The following is a 12,497-nucleotide window of genomic DNA, read 5'->3' as shown; positions in this document are numbered from 1 at the left end:
ACATAGTCATAAAATTATATTACATACTGATTAATTAACACATCTTCCTTAGTAGTTAACAGTAGTGAGTTAAGTGTTAATGAATAATCACCTGTTAGTTCTTCAATAATTCCTTATTAGTTATGTAGTAAGTAAGAAACAGTATTCTAAAGTGTTACCAAAAAATCTATATTGGATAAGTTTGAACATTTTTGAGTGATGCAAACAAATCACTAAATTCACTGTCACAAACACTGATTTACGTAAATTAATTCAAACTTAAAGTTTAAATAACAGAAGCTATTAAAATATCTCAGTTTGTACATGCTCACAAATGTTATGAGCCAGATTTGTCTATATATATTTTTTACTTTTACTATAATGCAAATTAGACATTGAATTTAATCAAGTTTTTAATTAACTGACACAAACAGCTGATTTACAGAAATAAATCTTAACAGTGTTTACATAATAAAGAACGTTAAAATATCTTAACATGCTCATACTTCCAAGTTTTATTAGCCATTTTTGTCTATTTACTATTTAAGATATGTAAAATGCAGCATACCGACTTCATTGAATATTTTTGATGGATAATATAATTCATTATTCTTTGCTAGAATGTTTGACTGATATTTATAAAAGGCACACTATTAAGATTAACATGCTCAACTCACAACAAATCACGTTTTATGAGCCATATTTGCCTATATATAGTTTTACTAATGCGTTTAATATATGAAAAAAACTTTACATTTTTTCATTTGAGTTTTTGTACACTTAAAAATGCTCATAATTGCAAGTTTTATTAGACAGGTTTCTTTACTTATTAATAAATGAAAAATCCCACAAAAGAACTTGATTCACTGCATTACTAATTCACGTAAATACATCCAACTTAACTATAGCATAATTTTGTAATATTTTTAAATCCCACATTTACATGCACTGATATGAACGGTTTGAACTGATAACTGATAACTGTAACATAATGTTACTGACTTTTAAATAAAAAGTACCTCGTTTCTAACTAGTCATTAGGAAATAAAAAGGGCATATAATTGTGATATTCCTGACTCTCTGTATTGGAGACTCACACTGTCCTCTGTACATCTTCTCTCCTTTCACTGATTTGGTTACCATGGAGAACAGTATTCACCAGAGCAGGGGGAGGCTGGCACACTTATGCTCAGAGAACAGTAGAGATTTACACCCATATAAATGTACACACACACACACACACACACACACACACACAACTTTCCTCTTCCGTCTCTCTCATTCCATATGTGCTGACCTCAGGTCTGCAGTTAAATTAAATTAAACTTGTTTACTGTCTGATTTTTATGGGGTCTTCTGATACTTAGTGACTAGTGATCTCCCTGCACAAGAAAATCCTATTCATGCTATTCAGGAATACAGTGAAACCACTGTTCCTGCCTTCTCAGAGATGTAATCTCTCTCTGTCTCGTAACAATGGCCAGGTCTCAGTGGCCTACATTTTGAAATGTTTTATTTCCCCTTTTCTCTTCAGTTCTCTAGTTGGGAGAGGAGCTCTAGAATCAAGCCTTTGCAAGATGAGAAGCTTTAATGGCTTTAGCTGCCCTGGATATTGTTGTGAACTGGCTTTTGGAGAAAAAAATAAATAAAAGTGAATCAGAGAGAAAGTGAATCCTTCATTGTGCATACGGCTCGAATTTGATCTAATTCAAGGATTAAAGCCTTGGATTATTTTACTCATCCTCGACTGCACAAAATTAGTGATTAGTAATCTTGCCATCTTGCCATCTTTTAGGAAGCATATTGAAAATTATTAGGTGTTAATTTTCTCAGTTCCTACTCAAACCCATCTAAACATGGTCGGCAATACAAGTTTTCACCTATAAGTGTGAATTACTTTCTGATTATCAATAAAAACATGTCATATTTTTCCACTGAGACAGACTGAAGGTCTGTGGTCCATCTTTTCGAGATCAATGTTGCAGTTGTAGTTTCCCAGTGGCTCTGAGGGGAAGAGTGTGGGCAGCATTGTCTCGTCACTGGACTGAATAATGGGAAGGGCTAGCAATAGCACTGTGGGATTAGCAGGGATTGCTAATCCTTCCCGAGAGTGTTTCTCTGGCTGGCTGACAGCTGTGGGCCTCTGCACATCTGATTTACCTCAGATTATGCTGGAGCTGTGCCAACTGGATCCAATCAGGCCATGATGCTCTCTCGTCCCTTCTCTCTCACTCTCCCTCATATCCATCCCGTCCTAGAACTGATTCTCTCCTCTTTAAGATCAGGTCAACACCGAAATGCAACGCATTTGTCGGAAAGGTACCTCGCACTGGCGATTCTTCAAAAAAATGATTCTGGATGTTCACAGTGTTGAAGGTTGACCCTGTGAGAGGGGATCCATTATCTAGGAGGACGCCACCATGTGAGTAGCATGAATTAGTTAGTTTGTCACCATTAGAAGTCAATCATTTGACTCCTGTATGAAGTATCAACCATCTTTCGTGACATTGCAGAATTATGAGGCTTTTTTAGCATCATATATGCTTTTGTGCGTCATATAAGATCTCGCTTTAATAATCCATTTGCGACTGATCATCAGGTGCTAAAGATGACTAACGTTACAGGCTTTTCGGGGGATGTCTGCTTTTCCGTTCTCACACCATTCATCCGATCGATAAAACATGCAGTGTCGGTTGCAGGGTGTGCATGTGATCTACACAGTTCTGTATCGCACAGACCTTTGGCTTTCTTGAAGAATCACTGAGATCAGTCAAAAAAAATAAGGTCCTACTTGACCCAAATTTCCTGCCGCCAAGACAGCCTCGGTGTATTACAATAGGAGTGGATTTACTGTCATTCTAAGGGTGCTTTAAGAGCCTAACTCTAGATCAATAGATTGGACCTCTGTGCTTTTAAAGCCGTGAACTTGTTGTCAAGGCAAGAGCTGTTCATTTGATTTAGCATTCCCGCTAATCATGTCAGATCAAGCCTGGCTAGCTAAAAAAAAAGTGAGAGGGAGAGGGAGAGAGTGTAAGAGAGAGGGTGAGAGAAATATGGGTAGAGGAAGTGAAGAAATATGGTGTCGGCGGATGTATTTTAGGCAGCCTCAGCCATCCATCTCATGAATGAACCATTACAGGGCTCGATAATAGGGCTTCATTGGGGAAAATGAAAGAGATGGGAGGAAGCAGACTGACAAATATGAGGCTGATGATATAATAACTTGTGCATTTGCAATGTAAAAATCTAGCCAGATGAAAAGGGATGGCTGATTTCGGTTACTTCTTATTGAGAAGATAGTTAACCTCCATTGTAACAGTATACGTTTGATTTAATTATATTTCTTCTTGTTTATATTTGTTTAGAATTGGTATTCTAGAAGTGGTGTTTAATTAGCATATGATGCACAGTAAAACCATGCTAATGATACCATCTACAGCCATATGTGTCTTTTTGGCTGTTGTGTCACTCCTTGCTTCATATTTTAGCACCTTGTGCTACTGTCGGAGCATTGCAGTTTTGGAAACATTTAACAATAACGTTCATTTTATTGTTTCTGGTTTCTGTTTCTTCCTATTCAAATATACACACATGCAATTAAAATTATTCAAACCCTGATATATTGTTATAATGTTCAAATGTAAGCTTTTCTAAGAGTTTTTAAAGGTTCTTTTCTCACCAAACTTTTGTTCATTTTCGAAACATGAATTAAGATATTTTTATTGAAACATGACAGATTTCTGTTTGTTCTCTGAAAGTCCACACAACCAACATTTTGACACTTAATTAAGTTCATAAATAGATTGTAAGAGTAATCCTTATAAATCAAGTGGTAAGTTCACAATTGATTTATATGATGAATATGTTTCATTTAAGCCTTCATTCAGATATAACTGATCAATCAATGCACATAAATCGAGCATATCAAATATGGTAAATGTAAGGTGAAATTCTTGTGTCATGCAAGCATTTTAAATTTTTTGCAAGAACCAATTAGATTTGTTCTTATACGTCAAGCAAATATGGTTGCCATAATTAAAGAGCTTTGTGCGTTGCTCAATACTTTTTAATGTATAAAAGTTTTGGTAGCATGTACTTTCAGTGGATACAAAAAATTAGAGAATATTAAAAATATCTTTTCAGTTGTGTCCCAAAAATGAACATAAGTCTTATGTTATGGACTTGAAATGACATGATGACAGTTTTCTTTTCTTGATTCTCTTCATTTGTGCTCTTAGTAGACCTCCAGTTATTAAATTGCACAATCTTTCAGGTCACTAAAGATGCAATAAAATCTGAGCTTTCAAGCTTATTAGCTTTAAGATTAGGTTTGTTAGTAAACTTCCTAATTCAATAAGAATTAAGTTGAAAACTGTGCTTTTCAATCTATTTATGTGGTTTTTAGGTACCATCAGCTTTCAAGGCTTGTACCGTGATCTACAACCTTAGAATGACTTTTCAAAATATAGCTGCCAACAGCAATTAGTGCAATCCAGCAGGTGTAGGAAACTGTAAAGAAGTTGATTGACTGACTTGAAAATAGCCTCATCTGTACCTTACGGAACTTGGTTTAGAGTGATTGACTTTATTATGTAATATTGCAGCTCATATTTATACCTGCTCAACAATGTCAGTTCATATTCCTTGCCTATTGCTCAGAGAAATTGCTAGATTAAAATGACATTAGCTAAATATAGTTAACGAATTAACAATGTTTGATAGTGTGTGGATGCACTGTATTGTATGCATTTTATGTTTATATGTCTGTCTTTCTCTCTGTCTTATTTTAAATGTAAACCTATTTTTTTAAATACTGTAAAACAATGTAATTCAAGTATTCTGAATGCCAATATATTAGCGATTCTGTAATCTTGATAATTTACAATGATCATCAATCTCTGCTGGCCTTAAACACTTGTATTTGTCTATGCAGGTGATGTGGGTATGTAACCTGTGCAGAAAACAGCAAGAAATCCTAACTAAATCAGGAGAATGGTTTTCATCAGGGCCTGGGGGGAGACCTCTTAGTGTTGGCGCTCCCCTCAGTGTCCCTGAGTTGGAGAAGGACAGGAAGTTGCGCTCCAGATCACAGGCTCCGGTTGCTAACAACACTCTGCCACCCAGCACTGGTGCTGGTGACCCCACCAAGGGAGCAGATACGATGCCCACTTCACGCTCCCGCAGTGAACCACCACGAGACAAGTAGGCCAAAAAACGTTACACAATTTATACACGACAATCCTAAGTTATATTTCTCAAAGCCTGCAAAGTATGCAGTGCAGGGGTGCATATTTACGTGGCAACGGAAATAAGCTTTTGTATTTTGTGTCAACTAAGAATGGGTCATAAAGGTTTGCTTGTTGTCTTTTGGGTGTGATCAACTAGTTTATATGTGACCCTGGACCACAAAACCAGTCTTTGTCTTTTTTTGAAAGTTTAATAAATAGGCTTTCCATTGACGTATGGTTTATTAGGATCAGACAATATTTGGCTGACATACAACTATTTGAAGATCTGGAATCTGAGGGTGCAATTGAAAAAAATCGAAATACTGAGAAAATCGCCTTTGAAGTTGCCCAAATGAATTCTAAGCAATGCATATTAATAATCATGAATCAAGTTTTGATATATTTACGATAGGAAATTTACAAAATATCTTCATGGAACTTGATCTTTGGGTGTTGCTTGATCCCGGACGAGCCCCCAATTTATGTTATGACCCGGCTCAAAGTCATAACATAAAGAGGTCAACTGACAAGATGATTTCAAATAAAGAAATTGTAAGTTTATTTAAAATTAAACAAATAATGTCTAGGGTTCGAACACAAATTCAAGAACGCACTCTTCAAACAAAAATCACAAAACCCAAATGAGATAGAACTAGTCAAAATTCAGGAGCTCCTTAAATAGTTTGCCACAGGTGCAGCTGATCTTCATTAGAGCAATCCTGTCCGCCAAAAAGGAGTCAGTCCTAGAACTCAAAAGATAAAAAGAAAACAGGGGCAGGGATGTAACAATAACACAAAAGCAACACCCAAAATTTGAGCTTCTATATAGATTCATACAGATTACTTTTACAATGTCATTGTAATTTTTGAAGAATGCGTAGTTGCGTGGTCTTTGAATGAATGGCCAAAAATAGCAAGAATACCTTCATTCATAATTCACACAGCGAATAATAACTTAATCTATATTAAATTGCATTATGGACAAACATGAATTTACAATGGACAATAGTATATTTATTAAGATTAGCTCAGAATAATAAAGGCTTCAAATGTGTTAAATTGTCAGTTGTTGTGGTTTGTTGTTAGTTCATAACAAATGCATTAACTAATGTGGTCCCACTTTATATAAGGTGGCCTTAACTACTATGTATAGTATTTACAAAAATAAAAAATAAATAAATAAAAACTATTGTATTGCAAATCAATTTTGCTGCTATTTAGGTGGGATACAGGTAGGGTTAGGTTAGGTTTGGTGGTATGGGTTTGTTTAAGGGCATATTAAGATGTAAGAGTTTGGTCAGCAGTTTACTTATGAATGTAATTACAGAAATTAATTACAGATGTAATCACATGCAAGTATTTAAAAAAATATATGTTCAACACGTATTTACTAAATAAGTGCATTCTATCAAATGATTAATTTAAACGTAAGTACATGGTAGTTAAGGTCACCTAATATAGCTACTGTTAGTTGATTGGACCTTACTGCCATGTTTTAAGATGGCATGTCAAATTCGTAGTTGTTCCAGGATTATGTGGAGCAGTTCAAATTGTAGAGAGGTTTGTTAAGGCCAAATAGTCAGCTAGTAATCAGTTTTCAAAATATGTGGTGTTACATATCCCTGTTGTCAACATACAATTTGTTCTATTTTAAGCTGGACATTTCAACAAAATCTGTTTATCCTGACCTGTTTTCAACTGGCAGTACGTGGACTGCACCTCCTGCCTTATAATCTCTTTATAAGATGATGACTGTTGCTTGTCTTCCTATCAGATGCATATTCTACTAACCTCCTTTTTGGATTTGAATTCCCACAATTTGAAACAGTAGTTGTGCTATTTATCGTAAATAACTGCTATTGTAGCAGTTGTAAATGCAAAATGGATGCAGCACTTGGAAATTCTAAATGCTATACAGTATCTCACAGTCTTTCCAACTTCTGTCTGCTGAATAATAGGAAGAGACCAGTGTCCCTGCACGAGCAGAACGGAAAGGTGGTGGGACGTGGAGAGAGAAGACGAGGTCCAGGCCGGTTGTCATCACAGGCCTCTGAAGACCGAGCTCCAGGTGAGAAGCGTGACAGCAGGCGATTGGAGAAAGTCCACTCGCAGGAATATCCAGAAGATGAGCCCACCCATCCCCAGCGGCGAAGTAGACAGGAAGAGGAAGAGCGAGAGCGTCAAAGACGAGAGGCAGAGTATCAGACTCGGTACCGCAGTGACCCGAACCTTGCACGCTACCCTGTTAAACCGCAGAAGGAGGAACAGGAAATGCGTATGCATGCCAAAGTGTCCAAAATGCGTCAGGAGCGTCATCACAGTGACCAAGCCATCAACGAAGTTGGATTAATGCAAGATGGGGGTGAGGCAGCTGGAAATCGAATGAGCAGGCAACGAGTGGCTAACAACGAAGACCGCAAGGCCCTTTTAGAAAACCATCGAGCTTATTCTGTGGACAGGACCGTGGGGGGTGGCATTGGGGGACAAGGATCCCTCACGAAACAGGGCCACGGGGGCCCTCAAGTGGGCCCTACTGGGCCTCCAGACCTCAGGGATGGAAAGGACTGGGGCCCAAAGGGGTATCTGGAACCTGGGTCCGCAGCTTTTCTGCACAGGGCTAAGCGGGAAAAGGCTGCAGAAATCATGCGTAAAGATTCTTCTCTTAGCTCTGACCAATCTGAGTCATTACGGCCTCCTCCACCTAGAGCCTATAGACCCAAACGAGGCCTCAACAAAAGGCAGATGTCCATCAGTAGCTCGGAAGAAGAGGGCGGCTCCACGCCTGAATACACCAGCTGTGAGGATGTGGAGATTGAAAGTGTTAGTGAAAAAGGTAGGTAATCTTTATGTAGCTCATATTATTGTCAAATAGTCCCAAATTCACTGAACACTCTTGTTTACATACACAATACAGTGGTAAATTTGGTGATAAATTATTATTATTTTTTTTTTAAATTGTATATTTTTCAATGATCATGGCAGCAGTAAGTGTAAACAGATTAATGGTGTGTGTTTGGTGTGGGACTCTGGGCCATGGGCACTGACACCATTTTATTACTAAGTGATTAAGTGACGTGACATACAGCCAAGTATGGTGATCCATACTCATAATTCATGCTCTGCATTTAACCCATCCAAAGTGCACACACACAGCAGTGAACACACACACACACCATGAACACACATCCAGAGCAGTGGGCAGCCATTTATGCTGTGGCACCCGGGGAGCAGTTGGGGGTTCAGTAACTTGCTCAAGGGCACCTAAGTTGTGGTATTGCCGGCCAGAGACTCGAACCCACAACCTTAGGGTTAGGAGTCAAACTCTCCTAACAACTAGGCCATGACTTCCCCAAACACAAGGTTATTAAAGTAGAGGGTGTTTTAAACTAAAATGAGAAACTGTCTTTGATTAAGAAAGTTTATTTTCTTAAATGTTATACTGGAAACAAATGAACAGTGCAGTCAACTAATTCAGTATTAGTCCAAATAAATTGTATATATAAACTATACGTTTAGTGGTCAGTAAGAATTATTATAATTATTTTTTTTAAAGAACTAGTACTTTCATTCACCAATAATTTATTATATTGGACCAAAATGACAGTAAAGACATTTATAATGTTAAAACATTTATGTTTCTTTATTTCTATCCTATCACCTCCACAAAAATATGAAGCAGCACAACTGTTTTCAACACTGATAATACAAATCAGCATATTAAAAATTATTTCTGAAGGATCATGTGACACTGAAGACTGGAGTAATGATGCTGAACATTCAACTTTGACCACAGGAATAAATTACATTTTAATGTATATTGAGCTAGTTATTTAAGAATATATAAAAATATCAGTTTTTACTGTATTTTTGATTAAATGAATGCAACATTGGTTGAGCTGAAGATATTTCTTTCAAAAACATAAAAAAAAACATTTAGTGTAACTATGCTCTTTATTCTGCTCACACACACTATTTCTAAAAGTGAATAAAAACACAGAGAAAATGCAAATCAGGAATAATACAACAGTAAAACTGCTACCCACACTTTATGGATTTAATCTTTAAAATGCAACTTTCACTTGTTCGGCTTCGATGAATGCAAATAATTAACATCTTAAACAGCTCTGTTTTGCATTTAGTGTGAAATCCAGGGTCAGCTAGGGTGATGTGAATGTATTGTATGTGCGAGTGTGTGCACGACACTTGCACTGCAGCTTTGATCAGTTCCAGTCAGCTCCCAATGTTATAATACGTTTTTAATAATTACATGAATATGTATATATATATATATATATATAGAGTTTTTTTTCTGCATAATTCATAGCCATGCCATAGCATCATCTTACGTGCGTCATAGAAGCTGTTCAACCATGATGATCAGTCTTGAGTCTGAGGTCTGTGAAACAAACCCTGCTGATTCATGCAGTGAAGCTCCATTTGTTTATTTGGAACATTTTAGGGCACCAGATTTGGGAATTAGGTCATCAGCTCTCTCACATAAAACCACTGAGTGACTGACTGGCTGGCTTTCATCAGTCCTGGGATGTAGCATGTTCCATTTGGGGACCTTTTGATATTCATCCTTGGGTAACCCATTCCAGCTCTGAGCATGATTACGCTTTGGCTCTTTCCATTACTCTCAGCTGCAGACCGCAGAATTTTGAAAATCCTTGGCATTATTCGTTTGTAATCAAGCTCCAATTTGGTCAAATTATGTTAAAATTGTGAAAATGAGATTTATATTTAGCGTCACCCCACCATCACCTCCTCCTATCCTGTCCTAAAAATTCAAAAGACAGAGATTGCAACAACACTGGAGATGAGATAACGTTTTGATTGAATTTATTGATTTGATGCCAATTTTGGTCTGCTGGTTATTTATCCTGAAAAAGGTCTTAAACAAGAATAACTTGAATCTTGACGTATTGTTTGTGATTATTGTTGTGCATGTGTATTTATTACCAATTGAGTAGGATTTAGGATTTATACTTATAAAAGTGTTGATATAATTACTAATAATTGTTGAACTCAATATTCACATTTTTACTATATAAACTTTTGAGAGAAGTTAGTTTTTCCAGTTTTCATAACATATAGAGTGTGTTCATTTATATGAGAAATATAATGATTTAGGAAAGCTGAAGAGGTAGAATAGACGCTTCACATGAGTTGGCATTTTCTTAATATGTGGTTACATGAAAGTGCAATAATTCTGATAAAATGTGTTATTATAATTTTATAAGGGGTAACCTGCATTGTAACTTCAAAGAGTTTTTCTACATGATTTAACTCATATAAAGTAGTTTTACTTGTATAACTTAATGGAATTAGGTTGATTTTAATTAACGTTTTTAAACTCAAGTAAAACCGTTTCGTTTAGATGTTACATTGTTAACAATCACAGAGCTAATGAGACTTCATTCCTGATGACTAGGACAAGCTAATACTGGACAGAAGCTTAGGATGTCAGTGATTGCCAAGGGAATAGCTCCTGCTTCATTCTGTATGTTCGCAGGGTCTTCTTGGCCACTATACATTAGACTTGTAAGACAGTTTTATGAATGTAATCAAGATGATCAAATGAGACTGTAAAATTTTATACAGACCATATATTATCTTGTTTGGGCTTTGGCACTTTAAACATCCCCCACCTCTGTTGCTGAAGGCAAAGATACTTTGTGATATGCTCCCCTTAAGTTAAATGAACTCTCTATTAATTTACAGCATTAGTTTTCTTCTTAAGTGTAAATCTATGAGACTATTCTTATACACAGTATATCAAGAGAGATAATTCCCTCTTCCTGTACGGTAAAGGTCAAGTTCTGGGCATGTATTGATTAGGCCTGTCAGAATTACGCATGCGATTAAATGTTAAACACAGTTCATTTTTCTTACTGCTTTTAAAGCATTTATTCTGTATGACATTGGCCAGAATGATTGACAGGTTGAAATGATAAAAAATCTCCTTTGTACATTGTATTTAAATATGAAAATACATTTTTTTCTAGAAGTGTAATTCACATAAAATAAAAATAAAATAAAAAAGTATCTGAATCCACTAGCATGTTCCTTACAAAACAAGTTTGTAATTACAAAAAAAATAAAATAAATAGATTAATGTCAGTCAAAGCTAAAAACATCAATAAACATTTTAAGGACTTATTAAATTTATTTCAGCTAGTTGCCAACATTTGTCATGTTCTATTAAGTAATTTAATTAACTAAAACTAAGTAAACTTAATAAAACTACTAAATAACTCTAACAAATAAAAAAAGTTAAGTCTAATAGTATATTACTCACAAATCGGTTTTCATCTGGAAGCTACACAGTTTTTAAAACAGCCCTCCATTATGAGTGCCATCAGGCTTTTACAACTCTATTTTGGATTAATTATTTTAATTTTTATTCTGCAGGTGACTGGGACTGTCATCCGCTGGACCCAACTGTGTGGCACGTTAGTATTTCAATTGTATTTCAATCATATATTTCAGTCATGTATCAGTGGCAATGGATAATAGCAGAAACAGAAGATGTTTGACGACAGCGTTTCTGTAGCTGAACTCATTGAACTGTATGTTTACATATACATGTCATGTCAGCAATGTGTGTTCAGCATAAATGGGACTAAAAAAGCATTGTTTGCTTCCTCACAGCATCCAGTGAGCTGGCAGCCATCCAAAGAGGGAGATCATTTGATTGGCCGCATCACTCTAAGTAAGCGCTCCACCATGCCACGAGAAGCCGGTTCCCTGCTGGGTCTGAAGGTGAGCTTGTCAATGGCAGTTAACACTAGCTAATCACATCTTTGTCCGTGTTTTGTACTTGAGGGGTTGGACTACACTGAAGGTTGTGTCCCGTTTACTCTATTGAAATTTTACAGGCATCCAGATGTGACAAAATATAGTTAATAATATGGAAATAATGATGATAAAATAAACATCTAAAGCTATTCTGACAGCTAGCAAACAAACCAGCCCTAAACAACAGCTTTCCTTACAGCTTTTTGCTTTATAATTGAAGTGTAATGCAGATCCAGCTCAGTAGAAAGAAGGAGGACCTTGTCCAAGTTAGGAATCTCCACCCAGACAGAAGTCACTGCTGAAGAGAGGCTTGCTTTCAGTCTGTGCTGCAAATTTAGGTCAAAGTTCAAAAACTTGAACCCAAAGCGAAATTGGCATAGGGAAATTTATTTGCCTCCAGAAGTCCATCAGGTGAAAATCTTCATTGCACTGATTCCCATTAAAATGACTGGATTTTACTTGCTAACCTTTGCAACAGTAAGGTCATTG

The 12,497-nt window shown here is 36.4% G+C and overlaps 1 protein-coding gene across 6 annotated transcripts in view; it reads left to right on the top strand.

Moving 5' to 3' along the window:
* rims1b (regulating synaptic membrane exocytosis 1b) overlaps window positions 1-12,497 on the top strand; it is a 67,685-nt gene that overhangs the window by 24,631 nt on the left and 30,557 nt on the right. For all 6 annotated transcript variants that reach the window (XM_026204381.1, XM_026204376.1, XM_026204380.1 and 3 more), the window contains exons 5-8: window positions 4,913-5,181; window positions 7,166-8,040; window positions 11,622-11,662; window positions 11,862-11,972. In XM_026204381.1, coding sequence (XP_026060166.1) covers window positions 4,913-5,181; window positions 7,166-8,040; window positions 11,622-11,662; window positions 11,862-11,972 — 1,296 coding nt within the window. The remainder of the gene's footprint in view (window positions 1-4,912; window positions 5,182-7,165; window positions 8,041-11,621; window positions 11,663-11,861; window positions 11,973-12,497) is intronic.

This window comes from Carassius auratus, chromosome 26 (assembly GCF_003368295.1).
Source record: "Carassius auratus strain Wakin chromosome 26, ASM336829v1, whole genome shotgun sequence".
NCBI classification, from domain to species: domain Eukaryota; kingdom Metazoa; phylum Chordata; class Actinopteri; order Cypriniformes; family Cyprinidae; genus Carassius; species Carassius auratus.
This window is presented reverse-complemented; position numbering and strand designations above follow the sequence as displayed.